This window comes from Neovison vison, chromosome 8 (assembly GCF_020171115.1).
Source record: "Neovison vison isolate M4711 chromosome 8, ASM_NN_V1, whole genome shotgun sequence".
NCBI lineage: Eukaryota > Metazoa > Chordata > Mammalia > Carnivora > Mustelidae > Neogale > Neogale vison.
The window spans coordinates 6,050,078-6,069,077 of NC_058098.1; the positions used below are offsets into that span (position 1 = coordinate 6,050,078).

General features: G+C 45.8%; 1 protein-coding gene across 2 annotated transcripts; it reads left to right on the top strand.

The window, feature by feature from the left end:
* Positions 1-18: 18 nt before the first annotated feature.
* Positions 19-18,539, top strand: AURKA (aurora kinase A). Of its 2 annotated transcripts, none has more exons than XM_044262792.1 (9): positions 19-193; positions 4,236-4,282; positions 7,126-7,405; positions 8,683-8,737; positions 10,081-10,272; positions 11,131-11,269; positions 14,901-15,049; positions 17,327-17,501; positions 17,629-18,539. In XM_044262792.1, the coding sequence occupies exons 2-9, from the start codon at positions 4,241-4,243 to the stop codon at positions 17,812-17,814; spliced, it is 1,218 nt and encodes a 405-aa protein (XP_044118727.1). In that variant the 5' UTR covers positions 19-193; positions 4,236-4,240; the 3' UTR covers positions 17,815-18,539. The 2 variants fall into 2 exon arrangements, with proteins under 2 accessions (XP_044118727.1, XP_044118728.1); XM_044262793.1 differs by having other exon boundaries at positions 19-184.
* The last annotated feature ends 461 nt before the right edge of the window (positions 18,540-19,000 follow it).

The following is a 19,000-nucleotide window of genomic DNA, read 5'->3' on the forward strand; positions in this document are numbered from 1 at the left end:
GTTGGCTGTGAACCAATCAAAAGGCAGCGCCTCTCTGGCCCAGGCCAATCAGCTTTCAGATCAGAGGGTTTAACTCCTATTTAAAATGAAGACTTTGAATCTTAACGGCTGAGCTCCAAGGAGCACTCGGCTGCCTCGGGTCGGAGGCGGGAGCCGACGAGTTCGTAGACCCTGGGACAGCTCTGTGAGACGGGTGGGCGAGGGCGGCGGCCCTGGGTGGATGTTCAGCGGGCGGCGGAACGGGTGGGAAGGAAGAAGGCGGTGGGGCTGCGGGGCCCGCGGGGAAGAGTGGAGGCGAGGCCTTCCTTGGTGACTCCGTCGCCACTTTGGTCCTCCTCAGCCCTCCTGTTCCTCTCCCCACCCGCATCTTCCCCTCTCCCCTCCCCTGCCTCCCCACCCCGTGCTTTCCCAGCTCTGTCCCCTCTCCTTCCGGGTCCTGGGGCACCCGGTAAGATGCCGCTTGGTGTTTACTAAACACCTGCGGTGCATGGGGTTGTTGGGGGCATTGGGGGTGGGGGTGCTTTCTGATGGGGTTCTCGTATTCGGTGAGCACCTGGGTAAGAAAAAAATAGGAGGGCTTTTGCTCTCCGGTAGTTTGTGTTCTAGCGGGGGTGGGGCGCCAGACGACGAACTGACCCGAGAACTTGCAAAAGAAGACAGTAGTGTGGCTTACCGGGGGCTCCGTTGGGTAGAATAGCCAGGCGGGACCCTCAAGGGGATGAATGGATGGAGAAGGGGTGAATAAATGAAAACTTCCTCAAAGAGGCTTTCTTTGGCCGGTGCTTCTCAAACTGCAGATCTTGGACCGCGTTTAACGGGATTTCTAAGGGTCCTAGTGAAAAATGTAGACCCAGCTAATGAATCAGAAGAGCTTGGGCATAGAGGACTCAGGTGTCTGTGGTTTGTCAAGTTTCCCAGGTGATTCTGATGTTTCGTGGACAACCAGTGATCTAGGCCAAGGCGTACTAGACGTCTGGGGATATTAAAATGCAGAATCTGATTTATTAGGTCTGTGGTTGGACCTCAAAGTCTCCATTTCTCCATTTCTCCATTTCTAGTCTCCATTTCTACTGCCCTCCAGGAGTAGATGGAGCTACTGCCCTAAACTTTCAAGGGTTCATCCTCTCTCCTTAACCTTTCTTGTTCTTTGAATTAAATGCTTCTCAGCCACATACTCATTCCCATTCTGCTCTGAGTCTGTGCAGACACTAGCAGGTTTGGTGAAGAAAAAGTCGAAATGCACAGTGCTGTACAATCTTCAACAGTTTCCTGTTTAGAATAGTAGGATATGTGGTTTGAGTTGCAGGGATCTTGTGAAGGTCATTGGGTCATGTGAACCTGGCTGTGCACTGGAATCATTTGAGAAACAGTTTTCCTGGGGCTCTCCAGAATTTGTGGATCAGAATCTTACACCATTCTCTTTTTTTATTATTCATCTCCCTGAGAGGGTAAACTATATTCAGTTGGGGCAAATATCTAGCTTTCGTAAGACTGTTGAATGAATGTCTTTAAGCCTGTGTGATCTCATTAGTCTGCTGCTTGTGATTGTTCGGGAGAGTGAAGAAAGCATAAGAGCGTATGTGAAATTAATGTTTGTGTAACACAAGCTTGTAACTCCTTTTTCCATTCTGTCATTTCTCCTAACCCGTTTGATATAAAGACTCCTTGCTCTGTAGCTGTGGTTCCATCTTCAGGGCGGAGTTATTTGCTTATTTGTGAACTGGATGTGAAAGTGTGGGGGTGGGGAACATTTTCTGATTGGATTCTAGAATTAGAGAACACCTGGGTAGGAAAAATACAGAGAGGTTTCTGTTTTCTTGGAGTTTATGTTCTACCTACTTGATAGGTTGCTGTGTCTGACTCACAGTATGGGCTTAGTAAGTGCTATAAACTATTTGCATTATTGATGTGCTTTCTTAATGGATTAACTCATTTCCCAAACACTGGTATAGGAACTGTGCAGACATGTTCTGAGGAGGCAACATAAACAAAATGGGACTAAGTCCTCACTCTCATGATGGAGCTTACAAGTACAAGCAATGTTATGTAAGATGTTAAGTAAGGGCTATGAAGAAAATAAAAGCAAAACGGTCAGAAAGGCAACATTTCAGCATATACTTGACTGTAATGAAGGAGCAAGCCACACTTCTATTTGAGGGAAGAGCCAAATGGGTAGAGAGAGAACAGGAAGTACAAAGGCCCTGTGGCAGGGGACTGCTTTTGAGGAAAGAAAGAAGCCCTGTATGGCTGGTGTGCAATAGACAAGAGGAGATAAGGCAAAAATGGTGGTCTGGGTCCATACTGTATGAGACTGTAGGCCTGTCTATGCAAGTAGGATTTTGAATTTGTGTTGAGAGACCATGAGGGGCTTCCAAACCAAGGAACTGACCAACATAGCTGACTTAGTAGTGTTGTGAATGGACTATAATGGGGCAAGGGTGGAAGCAGAGTGACCACGGGGAGCTTGTTGCAAAGAATTGAAGGGAGAGAGCATTGGTTTGATCAGGTGGTAGTATTAAAGGTCCTGAGCAGTGATTTTTTCAATGTAGAGCTGACAAGATATGCTGATGGATTAGATGTGGGGCTTGAGAGAGAACCGTGTAAAAGACAGTGACCTGAGCAACCGGCAGGCTGGGCTTGCCAGTAACTGAGATGGGGACGTCTACAAGAACAGGGTGGGAGAGATGGGGGTAGGGAGGGAGCAGGAGTTCAGTTTGAGACATTTTAAAATTGAGGGATCTCCGATTAAAGATGAAGGTGTTTCCTAGGTGGTAGGAGCTCAGGGGAGTGTTCTGGGCTAGAGATGGAAGTCTGGAGGTCCTGAGCCTCTGAATGTTATTGAGGGTCAGGAGACTGGATGAGGTCCTCTAGGGAGTGAGGATAGCTGCAAAAGAAAGTGTTTCTGGGTCCGAGCTCAGGCTGCTCCTGAGAGCAGAGGGGAAGAAAAGCCAGAAGGAGGAAGAAGTCCTTTCCTGATGTGCTGGGATTGAGGTGCTTGATAGACCTTTTTGGGGAATACTGAGCAGGTAGGTAGGAGTCTGGCGGTCGGAGGAGAGGTTAGGGTAGAAGATGTAAATTCATATCATCTTAAAGATTGTTTAGAGCCCTGGTGCTGGATGAGGGACCCTAGGAAGGTGGGGATGGAGAAGTGGGGTCAAAGGACTCATTCTGAGTCACGCCCAGACTTTCAGGTTGGCAGAAGAGAGGCTGATGGAGCGAAGGAGGTTGCAGTAGGGCAGCTGGTGGTGTGGGGGACCCCCCTGCAAGCTAGCAGAGGTTGGGAGTAGGAAAAGAGCCACCCAGTCAACGGCTGCTGGGGGATGCCAGTTCGGTGACGCTAGAGGTCAGTCATGAGCCAGCCCCTCTGTGGGGACAGAATCATGGGGGAGGGCTAGTGGCTGAGAGGAATGGTGGATGTGGTGCGTGTGGATGGCTGTTCTGGAGCTTTAGTGTTGAAGGGTGACGGGAGAGATGCTGTCCTTGCCGGAATCTGTTACGGGGAAGAGAGGACCTGCCTTTTTAAAAAATATTTATTTATTTGACAGAGAGATCACAAGCAGGCAGAGAGGCAGGCAGAGAGAGAGAGGGAAGCAGTCTTCCCACTGAGCAGAGAGCCCGATGCGGGGCTCAATTCCAAGACTCTGAGATCATGACCTGAGCCGAAGGCAGAGCCTTAACCCACTGAGCCACCCAGGCGCTCTGAGAGGACCTGTTTTTATTTTATTATTTTATCTTTTTAAAAGATTTTATTTATTTATTTGACCAACAGAGATCACAAGCAGGCAGAGAGGCAGGCAGAGAGAGAGGAGGAAGCAGGCTCCCAGCTGAGCAGAGAGCCCGATGTGGGGCTCGATCCCAGGACTCTGAGATCATGACCTGAGCCGAAGGCAGAGGCCTAATCCATTGTGCCACCCAGGTGCCCCAAGGACCTGCTTTTAAAAGGCAGCAGGGTTGGAAGGAGGCTCCTCACTGATGGACGTAGTCCTTTAGAGACGAGCTGGTGGAACGGGAGGACCCAGGGAGGGGAGGCAGTGCAGGCTGGAGGCCTCACACCTGTCCCTTATGTCACTCAAGAAAACAAGGCTCCCTTGCTAGCTTCATTTGGACAAAGAAAAAGTATGAAATTCTGTATTGTGGAAGCTTTTTTCATCAGCAACTATAACCCTGATCTAGCATAACAGCATTTGGAAGCATGAGGATTTGTATAAATTAAAGGTGGTTCTTTTTCTTTTCAGGTATCATGGACAGATCTAAAGAGAATTGCATTGCGGGGCCTCTTAAGGTAAATTGAATAATCTGTAATCTCGATCACATTTATAAAACCCAAGAGGTTGGTTTTATATCTGGAATTCTTTTTACTTTTACTTTGGATTGTAACTTTAGAACTCTCTACTACATTACTGGATGTCAGTCCCTTTTCTTGGCATTCAATAATTTTTTGTGGATTGTCACTGTAGCTTTTATTTTGTTCTGCTTTGTCTTCTGGCTAGCTCTTTAAGTATCTGTATCCCTGCATTGTGTGGAGGATAACACTGTACACAACAGGTGTACAATACTTGCCTGTGCTTCCTTGCTTGCCAGAAATGAAATTGCTTTGCCCTAGTTTGTTCTGGGCAGCATTCGGGGAATGGTAAGCTCAGAGGCCGTCAGGCTGCGTTGTAGTGAACATTTCCTGGGTGCCCACTTTAAGCCAGATTCCGTGTCAGATGCAGGGATGATTACAATGGTCAAAAGCACGTGGTCTTTCACACTGAGGAACTTAGCCCTTTTGGGGGGTTATGTGAGCCAGTCCACGCCTTCCTAAAATATGTGTAAATGAACAGACCTGAGTAGTTCTGCCAAGGGGTGCTCAGTACACATTGGGCTATATTGGAACCCAGGAAGGCTTCACCTAGGAAAGACCCCGGGCTTTAGTGAGTATTTGTGGAGTAGCTGGGTGAATGAGTCTTTATATAAACATCTTTAATGTAAACAATCCCCAGATTTTATTCCTTCTAGGAAGTCAGGATAAAAACACAAATCTTGATTTGTGTGTTGGTGGGGGGTGGTTTCTTGTTTGTAGAAGTTTTTCTCTTCTTTAATTTTTTTGTTTTTTTTTTTGTGTGTGTGTGCGTGTTTGTGTGTGGTGTTTTGTTTTTTGTTGTTGCTGGTGGTTTTCTTTTTTTGGGTGAGCATGCATGAGCAGAGTGTGGGAGGTGGTAGGAGAAGAGGGAGAGAGAGAATCTTCGGCAGGTTCCACACTCAGTGCTGAGCCCGACCTGGGGCTCGGTATCTGGACCTCCTGAGATTACTGGAGCAGGAGCCACGAGTTGGATGTCCAACCTACTGATCGACGCATATGCCCCTATTTTTCACTTTTGGAGGAACCTCCATACTGTTTTCCACAGTGGCTGCCCCAGTTTGCATTCCCACCAACAGTGCACGAATGTTCCTTTTCCGCCACATCTTCGCCAACACTTGTTTCTTGTGTTTTTGATTTTAGCCATCCTGACAGGTATGAGAAGTTTTCATTTTCAAATAAATGGATACTTAACCTTTTTTTTTTTTTAAACTGGCTGGAAGTCTAAAATAACCAATCAGAAAAAGGCTAACTTGAGTCCTTGTATTTGATTCTCAATTCCTATGATAAAGCTCATTTTATTTTTTATTTTTTAAAAGATTTTATATAGATATATATGAGAGCCTGTGAGTGAGCACATGTACACCAATAGGGGGAGGGGCAGAGGGAAAGGGAGAAGCAGGCTCCCCGCTGAGCAGGGACCCCCCCCCCCCATGCTGGCTGATCCCAGGACTCTGGGATCATGACCTGAGCCACCCAGGCGCCCCTGATAAAGATCATTTTAAAAAACTGCTCTGTATGAAGTGTTTGTCACTGCCTGAATGTCTGCTGTGTTGTGGAGGTTGCTAATTTCAGGAGTAACTGACTTTTTACTTGGAAGTTGGAAACCATCTCTTATGAGGCGCTCTGAGGCTTCCCTTGCCAGCATTGTTTCCCCTGTTTGTGAGGAAATTTCCTCCATTGAAGTTTAGTTTGATTAGTTCAAGGTCTTAGAATTAACGATATTTTGGGCACCTGGGTGGCTCAGTGGGTTAAGCCGCTGCCTTCGGCTCAGGTCATGATCTCAGGGTCCTGGGATCGAGTCCGCATCGGGCTCTCTGCTCAGCAGGGAGCCTGCTTCCTCCTCTCTCTCTCTGCCTGCCTCTCTGCCCACTTGTAATCTCTCTCTGTCAAATAAATAAATAAAATCTTTAAAAAAAAAAAAAAAGAATTAACGATATTTTAAGCTTGTGATCCCCTACTTACAGGCATGTAAATAGTATATTTTGGCATAACTTTTCGAAGAACCTGTTTATTTCCTCTTTGCCATAGCTCTTTCGGCTCAGACCTATTTTGTAAGTACTTGGACGATGAAACATTAGTAAATAATTAATAGTAGTTAAGTATTTTGTGTAAAATCGGTAAATGCAAAAATTCAGACTTTTATTTCTTTAAAGATTTTATTTATTTGACAGAGAGAGAGCGTACAAGTAGTGGGGGAGCAGCAGGCAGAGGGAGAAGCAGGCTCTTTGCTGAGTGGGGAGCCCGAGGTGGGCCTCGAACCCAGGATCCTGAGATCATAACCTGAGCTGAAGGCAGAAGCTTAACCACCCAGGCGCCTTTCAGACGGTCTTCTGAAACCCAACCACTGATGAATATTTTGACATATTTCTTTGTCTTTTTTTCTAAATGTCTGTATGGTATTGCCAAAGAAATTTTATGGAATTGGGATTTTTGGTATAAAGTTTCTGTGTTGTAGCTTTTTGGTAAGTAATAATTTCTGAGTCATTGAGAATTCTTGAAAAGTGATGTCTCACTCTTCAGATGGAAGTTGAGTAAATAAAGAGTTATTTATAGGAGCATGGTTTTAGGGGTGGGGTGTTGGGGTGGGTGGGCGGCACCCTTAATACCCCTTTCAGCTGTATGTTAACCAGATCCTCTGGGAGCGCTGATGCAAATAGCTTTCCCCTACCATGGATTATCAGTGACCTTCAATATTTTGTTATACTGGAAGACAGACTTTGCAAAATTGTCAAAATACTCAGCTTTTGTTCATGAAGACATGAAATTTTTCCCTCCTAACCTAGACCACGATTGCACTCGGTGATGGTCCAAAACGTGTTCCGGTGACTCAGCAAATTCCTCCTCCAAATCCGTTATCTGCAAATACTGGCCACGCCCAGCGGGTCTTGTGTCCTTCAAACTCCTCCCAGCGGATTCCTCCACAAGCACAAAAGCTCGTCTCCAGCCATAAACCGGTTCAGAATCTGAAGCAGAAGCAATTGCAGGCAACCAGTGTCCCTCGTCCTGTCTCTAAGCCACAGAATAATACCCAAAAGAAGGAGCAGCCATCCTCATCGGCCCCTGGTAAATCAGCTTTCAAGACTTCTATTGGATAGTTACTATTCATCTTAGTTGCTTAAATAAAGGGGGTGTGAGTGGACAGGTTGCATGTATTGTCCGGAGCCCTCGCATTTACTTCATCATGATCGCGGACGGGAAGAGAATCTGCTGTCAGGGTGGAGAGCAGTGTCTCCTGCCCGCCAGCCCCACGCCCAGGATAGAGAGCGGCTTCCTACCCTCCTGTGTGCTTGAGGAACTGAAGAGTTCCGAGGTTGGGCATGTGGAGGGCAGTTAGGGAAGTGGATGGACTTGGATGGACTTACCTAGCCGGGTGAGGTCACGGTAGGCTCTGTGGCTATGTCGCGGAGTGGGGCGTCATCCCCTGTGAATGGGGAAATTGCTGAAAGGTTTTTGAGCAGAGGAGGGGCTGGCCTTTCAGAAAGAGGCTTCCTCTGGACGCCTGGAATGACGTGGAAGGTCGTAGCACTGCGCTGCAGGGTGGCTGACAGGAGGCGGGCTGGTGGGGGTTCGGTCAAAGCCTGCAGCGGCCTCAGCCGGGTGCAGCAGGGGTGCAGCAAGGGGGATAGTCCCAGGGATCATTTACCAGCTTTGTAGACGGGACTGTGTTTTGGGTCTGCGTTATACTGTTCTCACGAGGACTTCTGGCTAGCATGCTCCTTGAGGGGTAGACTTTGGATGCTGGGCACTCAGTGCCCGAGTTTTTAAAGTGCAGCTGGACACCAGGTGAAGAATGTCCAAAGCATTAAAGGCTTAGCAGGAAATTTCAGGCTGCATGGCTTTTTTCTGTTTTCTTTTTAAAAAAGATTATTGATTTATTTGACAAAGAGAGAGAGAGAGGTTACAAGTAGGCAGAGAGGCAGGCAGAGAGAGAGGAGGAAGCAGGCTCCCCGCCAAACGAGAGCCCAATGCAGGGCTTGATCCCAGGACCCTGAGATCATGACCCAAGCCGAAGGCAGAGGCTTAACCCACTGAGCCACCCAGGCACCCCCGAATCTGCATAGTCATAAATCTTGAAATTATCAGAGGGCCTAGCTGTATATGTATCTGCTCATCTTTACTCTAGAAATCTATAAAGACTTCACCTGGTATGAGTCAGGTTATGGTGTGATAATCTTTTTTCTATAAAGAAAACTAAAAATAGCCCAGACTGACCGTTCTGGACATACCATTAATATTTTGGTGACCATTCTTCATTTCTGTTCATGGGGTTTTAATTCTTACAGTTATTCTAAAATAATTGTAGTTATTCTAAAAATGGATTTTTAATTTATTCTACATAGGAAGTAATTCTGAAAAGGAACTGGCAACAAAACAGAAAAGTGAAGAATCAAAAAAGTAAGCTTTATATTACTTACAAAGTTCTGTGCTATCATTTTAGTAGAATACACCATTGCAAGTTTAATTATGGAAACATGTTAAAAATAAAAAGGTCTTTATATTTTCACTCAGAAAATAAAAATGTTTCCAAATTCTAAACTTGCAAAAAAAAAAAAGGAATTTTAATGATGTTTACTAGGGACTCAAGCTTAGCTTTTTTTTTTTTTTTTAAAAGATTTTATTTATTTATTTATTTGGCAGAGAGAGACCGAGAGCGAGCACAGGCAGACAGAGTGGAAGGCAGAGTCAGAGGGAGAAGCAGGCTCCCTGCGGAGCAAGGAGCTCGCTATGGGACTCGATCCCAGGACGCTGGGATCATGACCTGAGCCAAAGGCAGCTGCTTAACCAACTGAGCCACCCAGGCGTCCCAAGCTTAGCTTTTCTTATTGCTTTCCAAATTTAGAAAAGAACCTGTATGAATTTTTTACAGAAATGTGTAAAATAAGTTTCTCTCTACCCTCAGAAGTAACCACTGCAGATAAGTTTAGGTATGTTTTTATATTTCTATTCTTATACAAAAGAGTTTAGGTATGTTTTTATATTTCTATTCTTATACAAAAGAGTAAGTTTGTTAAACAAAAGGCAGTCATGTTGCAAAACTATGACACATGTATATGTGACTCTGAATAATTGTGACAGTATCAATTGAGTTATTCTTTATAATATCTTCCCCAGATATTTTACAAAAGTCTGCTCTCAATTTCTGAACTGTTTAGACTCTAGAATGTAGAATGTAATTTCTAGAATGGAGGAGGAGGAGCCAAGAATGAACCCACAGGCTTTTGTGTTTTAGCTGCCTATGATAGCAGCTTTCTGAGAATCTAAATCCAGGGGTTCTCACCTCACCGACCTGTAGGATCCAACCCCCTTGATTCATCCACCCCAGAGAGCTTAGCTTCTCTGGGATAGAAGAGGAGGCTGTGTTTAGTCTTTGAGAGACAGATCTGAAGACTTCCTCCAGTTACTTACCAAACGTTTCCTGTGATCTTCGGTGCTGGTGGTAATGGGTCTGTAATTCAGAGTGTAGTAGTGCCTTGGGACACTTTGCATTAGTGCTTTAGCTCTAAAAGTCTAGATTGTTCTTTGTCACAGACTCATACAATCATTGGCAAGTGAGGGAGTGGGGGGTTTCAAGTTGGTGGAGACTCACACAGAGTCGTTACTGGATTGGTTCTTGCCAAGGTACACATTAAGTATGACTTCAAATATAAAATTATTGATAGGTATATCTATAACTCCTTAATAAATTGTTAGAAAAGATTTGTTTTCTCATATTTTAAAATGTTCACATTTTTTCCTAGAAGGCAGTGGGCTTTGGAAGATTTTGAAATTGGTCGTCCCCTGGGTAAAGGAAAGTTTGGTAATGTTTATTTGGCGAGAGAAAAACAAAGCAAGTTTATCCTGGCTCTTAAAGTATTATTTAAGGCTCAACTGGAGAAAGCAGGAGTTGAGCATCAGCTGAGAAGAGAAGTAGAAATACAGTCCCACCTCAGGTGAGTTTCCAGATTGATGTTCCAAAGCGTGTGGTGCAGAGCTTAGTCACTGAGAGTTCGTGATGGCAGCCTGCTCCGTAGGACTGCAGAGCGTGATTTAATTCGTCATTTTTTAAGAATTTATCTAGACAAGTGTGGTCCTTAAAAATCCCTTTTTTTGCGTTTTATTTACGTTTATGCTTTGTTAATGAATTATGTACATGTGTAGCCAGGTTTGTGTGTGTGCGCGCGCACATGCGTAGGGAAGGGGAGTGATAACTTCTGAGCTCTAAGCAGAGGTTGCAGACTGGCTGACTTTGGCCAGTGGGTCTTTTTCTTCTCTCTCTTTTTTTTTTGCTTTCACTATTTTTTGCAGACTTGAATCAGTCGTTAATACTGACAAATCTGCCCGCATCATGCCTGTATCTTTCCCTGGCAACCGCTGGCGGGAGCTGAAGGCTGTGGTCGTGGGCCGTGTTCTCAGCTGCCCAAGTCCTCAGCTGAACATGGCTTTGAAGTTGTGTCTTCTAGTGTTTGGGGATCAAAATGCTGTGGGAATACCATGTCTCTCCTTCTCTAATGTGCAAAGAATTAACATTTAGCTGAGTTTTTCCCCAAACAAAAAAGATGGTCTGAAGGAAGGAAATCATCTTAACTAAACCCAAGGTCCATTAATACCTTGTAATGTTTGTCTCTGACTGCAGATGTATTTGTTTTTTTCCCCGATTCTCAAATCAGGTGGGGGGTATGTGTCAGGGGAGGAATCTGTGTCCAGGACCAATTTTCATTAGTTTTACCTGAGTGGGTTGGTTAGTAGTTAGTACAGATTTTTGGATCTTTTCCAGAACCAGGCGATAAAGCATGCATCCTTTGTTGCAGGCATCCAAACATCCTCAGACTGTATGGCTATTTTCATGATGCCACGAGAGTTTACCTAATTCTAGAATATGCACCTCTCGGAGCTGTCTACAGAGAACTTCAGAAACTGTCGAAGTTTGATGAGCAGAGAACTGCTACTGTAAGTTTTCATTTATTGTCCCGACTAATTCTGTTTCCTCTGTTCCTGTGCTACGTAACAGTGTGTCCAGCGGCTGAAGGGAGCCTAATGGGAACAGGTGTATGAGTGAAGGAAGGAGAGTACCGTAGTTGTACCCTAAGTATGGGTAAACTCCGGTACCAGGTGAAATACTGGGGCTGGTTTGTGGCTACAGCTGCTTTTTGTGGAAACGTATATATGAATAGTTGCCCTCTTTTTAAAAAATAATTTATTTTAGAATAGTTTTGGATTTCAAGAATGTGGAGATAGTGCAGACTTCTTTTCTCTTGTTCATTGTCCATTAGTGTGGTCCCTACTAGAAGCGTGGCTTATGGCTGGGGCTCTTGGCTTTGGTGACCTGGCTGAGGTGTCACACTCGTTGGATTTCTTTGCCGGCAAGTTACTCTGTCTCTCCATGCTGTGCCGGGCTCTGTCCCGCCGACACCGAAGAAGGAATGGGGCTTGATCCCACCCCCACATCTGTCCGCATACATCATGTAGGGTTCTTGTGCATTAGATTGGTCTGTTCTCCTTTACTCCATCATTTATTAATGTGGACTCATGGCTATTTTAAACTTGGAGTTATAATCTCATACTCTTTTATTTTGCTGGTCAAATTGTTCGAGCTTTGGCCTTTGGCATCCCTTTCACATGGTCCCTGTTTTAGGTTTTTTTGTCTTACCCCCAACATTGTTCCTTTTATCGAAAAATGTTATTAGAAACCAAGATCTGGGAGCTAGATCTGCTCATTGCTACTGGAGTGTCCTTCTATCTAGACCCTCAGCAGACAGAACAGAGACATATATGTGTATATGAATCTGTATATATTCACATATCTGCATTTTTATCCATTTGTATCTACATTAAGCAAATCATGAGTTTGGTGCCATGTGGCTCATTCTACCCTCTTCCCCTTATTTATCTGTAGCCTCCCATTCCAACCTTGAAAAATCTAGATCCTACCAGCCACCAACCATTTAATTATTCAGTTCCTGTGTATATGGGTGGTGGTATCAGAATGATGAGCCAGTTAGCCCGGGTCGGGGCTGGGTGGGGGCAACTATAAGCATTGAGGGGTCACCTGTGTCCTTCAGTGGGCATAGGGCGCGGTCACGGGAGCTCACTTGTTATTGCCGAATAACTCTGCAGCACAGATGTAGTTTGGTTCACGTTGAAGGTTATCAAGATAACCGGTCACTTCCGGTCACTGGTGATCATGAATAAAGCCGCACTGAGCATCTGCGTGCGTGTTTTTGTGGGACGTAAGTTTTCAACAGATTGGAAAACTGGCTTGTGAGTAAGATCACGCGTAGCTTTGTATAAAAAAAAAAAAATCAAAAAACCCAAAAAACTGTTAAACTGAAGACAGACCATCTTTGCGTTCCCCCGCATGCATGTGTTCCTGTTCCTCCTCCTCCACTAGTGACCGGTGTTGTCAGTGTTTTGGATCGCAGTCATTCTCATCGGTGTGCATGGGACCTTGTTTTAATTTGCAGTTCTCTAGTGACAGAAGATGAGCATCTTTTCATGTGCTTCTGTGCCAGCTGTAGATCATCTTTGAGGTCTCCGTCCGATTTTTTGCCCATTTTCAATTGGGTTTTTGGTCGTCTTGAGTTTTAAGAGTTCTTGTATATTTTGGAGACAAGTCCTTTATCACATGTGTTTAAAGCTTCTCTCCCTGCCTATGGCTTGTCTTTTCATTCTCTTAACCTGGATCTAATCTTAAAGTCCAACATAAGCAGGTTTTTGTTTTGGGATTTTATTTATTTCCCTGTGGACTGCACTGCTTTATTTGAGTGAAATTACTTGTTTGAAGAAATAGAGAGTCTGGGCAGTTCATTGTTGAACTGACAGCTGATTGTTCTGGGTAGTATGGGCACTCAGTTGCTTTTTGGCATTGGTCTAAATGGCATTACTTTAAGGTGGTTATACTTTTGAAATCATAGCTTTATTGGTGAATGACCCTTTGGTCTTGTCTCAGCAATAAGACATTTTAAACTTAAGGGACATCTGGGTGACTGAGTTGGTTAAGCGTCTGCCTTCTGCTTTGGTCATGATCCCAGGGTACTGGGTTCGAGTCCCATGTCAGGCTCCTTGCTCAGCGGGGAGCCTGCTTCTCCCTCTGCCTGCTGTGCCCCCTGCTAGTGCTCTTTCTCTCCCTCTCTGACAAATAAATAAAATCTTAAAAAAAGGCATTTTAAACTTAAGCATTTGCTTTTTAGCTAAGTAGAGATAGATTCATTTTACTTTTCAAATATTAGCTAACCTAATTACTTGTCTTATTTAATTGGCAGTTAATACTTACACTACTACTACCTTTTGTTTAATCCAGATGGAGTTTATGTTGATATAAGCACATAGTTATTGGAAAGGAAAGCTTGGTTGGTTGGTTCGTTCATTCTTTCTTAAGATTATTTATTTGACAGAGAGACCTTGAGAGAGGGAACACATTCAGAGAGAGTGGGAGAGGGAGAAGCAGGCTGTCTGCTGAGCAGGGAGCCTGATGTGGGGCTCTTTCCCAGAACCCTAAGATCGTGACCTGAGCCAAAGGCAGACACATAATGACTGAGCCACCCAGGTGCCCGGCTTGGTTCTTTCTAGATTCCCTAGTAGTTAGAATGAATATTTATTTATACATTCCTGTTTCCCTTTTCTGATTAATTCAAATAGAACTAACTGTAGAGAAATATTAGGGACTTTTACACATATTCACAGTCTGATAAGGGAGGTAGGTGCTGGAGAGCTCTAACACCAGCTTTTTTTTTTTTTTTAAAGATTTTATTTACTTATTTGAGAGAGAGCATAAAAGTAAGAGACCACAAGCAGGGGGAGTGGCAGAGGGAGAAGCAGAAGCAGGCTCCCCTCTTAGCAGGGATACCATATGGGACTCCATCCCAGGACCCCAAGATCACAACCCGAGCTGAAGGCCGATGCTTAACCAACTGAGCCTCCCAGTCTGCCCCTGATCTTGGTTTTAAAATGGGAATTGACTACTTGGCAAGTTAAAAAAAAATTTTTTTTTAATTGTTTACATGTCTGACTCCCTGGTTTGTGCCAGTTTCTCAGTATTATCATAATTCATTGTTATTAGGCCATAAATCACCATGTGGTGATGAATTCTACCTTATCAGTTTTTCCCTCTTCCTTCAGTATCCTGTCTGCTGTATTAGCAAATAGATAACTTAGTATAGGATAACTAGTGTTTTATGCTAAACACTAATTTGGTTCAAAAAATTTTTTTTTATTTAAGAGTCATCAATTTTGGGGGCTCCTGGGTGGCTCAGTGGATTAAAACCTCTGCCTTCAGCTCAGGTCATGATCTCAGGGACCTGGGATCAAGCCCCACGTCGGGCTCTCTGCTTATCTGGGAGCCTGCTTCCTCCTCTCTCTCTGCCTGTCTCTCTGACTACTTGTGATCTCTGTCTGTCAAATAAATAAAAATCTTTAAAAAATTAAAAAAAAAACAAAAGTCATCAATTGTTTCTAGCTTTTGCCTCAGAATTTACAAAACCTGTTAAATCTATGTTGGGCTTCCTTTCAGAAGAGATGTCTAAAATTGTGTCACATAAAATGTAAGATACAGACTTTCCATACTTTTTTATTTTTAAAATAGTATATCACAGAGTTGGCAGATGCCCTGTCTTACTGTCACTCAAAGAGAGTCATTCATAGAGACATTAAGCCAGAGAACCTACTCCTTGGATCGGCTGGAGAGCTTAAGATCGCAGACTTCGGGTGGTCGGTACACGCCCCATCCTCCAGGTACGTACCTTTACAGGTGGAAATTACTTACTTTAGTTAGCAAAAGCCCTGGGGACTTTCAGGAGCTAAATCGAAAAACACTTGAGCATAGATATGTGCATTCGGGGCACGTAACTGACTGCACATGCTTTGAATTAACTTGGGCCCAATAGAAGTGTCTTTGAGAATTCTGCAACTATTTTGAGGCTATTTAATGTGTCCTAGGCCTGGGTTAAAGATGTTGAATATCTTTAGAAGCTAATGAAGGGGGTCTGTGTGAGGAGTACATGACCACCGAAGTGCAGGGGGTGTGTAGGGGGTGATGACTGTAGCGGTGGGAAGGGGGAGACTCTGCTGCTTCCTGGACAGACCAGTTCTGGGGGCAGCGCGCGCGCGCACACACGCGCACACACGCGCACACACACACACACACAGCTAGAACTGAGAGCACAGTTCTCTGGGGGAATTTCCAAAACCAAATTGGTTTGGATAGAACTTTCAGGATGGTGGTGAGGATTCTCTGTAGTTTGCCTTTGTCAGCAGCAGAGTCCTTTCGTGTCCCCTCTTAACAGAGTGAGAAATCTAATGAGACAACTTAAATCTTAACTTTGCAAACAAGAGCTAGAACACTGTTTTAGTTTAATTTGGGTTTGATTAAGCTTTGATTAAGCTTTTGAGGCCTCGTGAGGTAGAACATGCAAAACACAGCATGCATGCAGACGCTCACCTCGCCCCACCCCCCCCGACGTGAGCAACCGTAAGAGCTCCCGGGTGTGGTGGTCCTCGAGACCCTCTGACTCGGGCCGTTTCTGCCGTCTCCGCGGTGCTGCGGGGTAGCTCTGGACGCCCCGCGCCTCCATCCCCGGCCGCGGGTCACCACTGAGCTCAGTGCACTCTTGTGTGCTCTTGGGGTGCCAGGCGTGGTGACCAGCCTCAGCATGGCCCCCTAGAAGAGGCAACGGCCAAGAATAACTGTAGGAAACAATGAGACCTACATGGTGTTTGCTCCTCGTTCAATGTGTGCCAGCCTGCGCTGACTTCCAGCTTCGCTGTTAAAAACTCAAACATCCAGAAACGCCGAGCTGGTGGTTGGCTGCTCACTGTCCATCCCGCGCCTGCCCTCAGCGGGTGGCCACCTTTTGCCATACGTATGGCCGCACAGCACACTTGCTATATTTGGCGGGGTCTGTTTTTCTGGTGAACCTTCAAAAATAAGTTGCACACCTCAAGCTTCCTTCTCTGGGCACTTGAGCACGTATCTCTTAGAAATCAGGACCTTGTCCTCCTAACCACAACCATTGTGACTCCCAAGAAAATTAACTGCCTTGTTAGTATCTGTTCAGCCCAGGATTCAATTTCCCTCGTTGGCCGCAAAATTTTAGAGCTGTTCTTTTAGTCGGCATCAGCCAAGGTCCATCCGGGTGTGGTATTTGATTATGTTTCTTTGGTCTAAGTTTGCACCAGTTGTCCCACAACTTAAAATGGACTTTTCTCACCTAAAATGGTGTTACTTGGTCCTTCATCCTCTGTAATTGCTGAGAATTGGAAGTCGGTCAAAAGGCCTACACAGTGTTTTTGGCAAGAATACCTCATACGTCACCCCCAAATTGAAGTGTCTCTTTGGTAGAGGCAGCATGTATCAGAGGCCAAAACTGGTGCTTCCTCAGTGGCACAGTTTGTAGTTTTTTGTCACTCATGTCTCCTGGCTGTTGAGCTGCTTAGCCTATCTGTAATGTAAAAACAAATCTGGAACTCTAAACTGTATTCACAGAGAATTCTGACGGCTGCTTTTATATAGTAGGGATTCTTGAAGTTTCTCATTTTTTAGATCATTTAAGAAGGTTCTGGAGTTGGACACCTTTGGGGTGTGACTTGGTTGCTAGCTGTGTGATGTTGCACATCTCCATCTGTTTTCTACCTAAAATAGGGGATTTATTTTTTTTAAAGACTCATTTATTTTAGAGCGTGTGCACACATGCGAGCCAGCAGGGCAGGGGGGAGCAGAGGGAGAGGGAGAGAAAGAATCTCAAGCAAACTCCCACTAAGCGCGGAGCCCGATGTGGGGCTCGATCTCACGACCCTGAGATCGTGATCTGAGTCGTCGCAATCAAGAGTTGGACACTCAACTGCCTGAGCCACCCAGGCACCCCTCAACCCGGGGATTTACGTGCCTCGTAGCGCAAGCTGTGGCCTAGGAGGAGCGCGCACTCCATGTTTGTGTCGTTGTGAATGGCGTTTAGCCCCTCTTGTGCTGATAGGAACAGGAGCACACCAAGCTGAGCCCGCCTCTGTTTCTAGGAGAACCACCCTCTGTGGCACCCTGGATTACTTGCCCCCAGAGATGATCGAAGGCCGAATGCATGACGAGAAGGTAGATCTCTGGAGCCTTGGGGTTCTCTGCTATGAATTTCTCGTTGGGAAGCCGCCTTTTGAGGCAAGCACGTACCAAGAGACCTACAAAAGAATATCACGGGTAAGACCTAATGAGAAATGATCCATTGCTTGTGGTAGAATTCTTACCAGCCGTAACTGTGCCTGTGAGCCGGCTAGCCGTGCTGTTCTAAGCCGCATTTTGTGTCTGTCAACTTGTTGTACTCCAGGTTGAATTCACATTCCCCGACTTTGTGCCGGAAGGAGCCAGGGACCTCATTTCAAGACTGTTGAAACATAATCCCAGCCAAAGGCCGACTCTCAAAGAAGTACTAGAACATCCCTGGATCACAGCGAATTCATCAAAACCATCAAGTAGCCAAAAAAGCAAAGAATCAACTAGCAAACAATCTTAAGAATGGTGCACGGGGAGGAATCTGAGAGGCAGCGCTGCTACCTGGTGTCAGCAAGGCCTCCCCGTGCCCAAGGGCACTGCCGACAAGGGCCTACTGAGCAGGCGCTGCCTCAGTCTCCCCACCCAAGAGTCCACTCCAGTGAACACTGCTCTGGAGCGAAAGGAGCCACAGGAATTGTGACAACGTCCCTAGTTTCACAACCCGGAAGCGAGGTTCACCTGGAGCCCCTCCCCACAGCCTGGCTGGAGCAAGGCCTCCTTGTGGAGGGGGGACCGGCTCGGGGCCTGACTGCGGGGAGAGTGGCCACATCACTGTGACTCCGTCATTGACACAGGCGTGCAATAACCTTCTGAGTCCCTTCGTGTGCGTGTAACTTATTGGGTGGCCAAGCCTGGGAAAGCCGTCAGGATGAACATGTGATTCTTTCTTTTAACGTTAAAATAAAGATTTTTGTGTCGACGTCTATCTTCATTTCCGTGGCATCCCTTGAGGACTGCGCTCCGTTCCAACACGTCTGCCAGACACGAGCGGTGAAGACTGGTTAGCGGAGTTCTCGTCGCCCCTGAGACTTTGTGATACAGAAACGTGTGCTCTGCCCTCATCTTGGGGCTGGCTAGAGCAGACCTGTCTCAGCTGTTTCTAAATGTTAAAGGGCTTACTTCATGGTTCTGAGGTTTTAATTTTTGTAAAGCACATTAAGTCACCTATAAAATGATTACACTTCATGTTCTCCTGTGTCTAACTTTGAAATGATCATGCATTTTGCAGCTCCTTCTACCCTTTGAGAAATGCCAGGCTGAGCGTGGGCCCACTGGGAGGGTGGGAAGGCCCCTCCGTGGTGCTGCCAGGGCTCCAGTTCTGGAGCTGGGCCGGCCTGTGAGCATATCCCCTCTGACAACTGGGGACATGACTTAGTAGGGTAGCCACCAACCGGAGGCGGGGAAGAGGGAAAGGTCAGGGAGCCCACGAATTATGATGGGTAATCAGGTAGGAGAGGCAGCTGGAGGGAGTGGCATCTGAGCCAGACTTGAGGGACAGGGAGGATTGAAAGGGTGGAGGCAGGGAAGGCAAGAGGTCCCCGCAGCCCAGGGAGGGAGCAGTAGGCAACATGGCAGCACAGGGGGCAGGCACGGGGCTGTGAGACGGTGGTGGAGGGGGAACCAGGAGTCAGGCTGTGGGGGTGGTT

Bases quoted from the DNA above. Each gene is read 5' to 3' on its own strand.
- AURKA (XM_044262792.1), top strand. From the start codon at position 4,241: ATGGACAGATCTAAAGAGAATTGCATTGCGGGGCCTCTTAAG. The intron at 7,406-8,682 runs GTAAATCAGCTT...TATTCTACATAG, and splicing joins GCCATCCTCATCGGCCCCTG to GAAGTAATTCTGAAAAGGAA. The intron at 15,050-17,326 runs GTACGTACCTTT...CTCTGTTTCTAG, and splicing joins GTACACGCCCCATCCTCCAG to GAGAACCACCCTCTGTGGCA.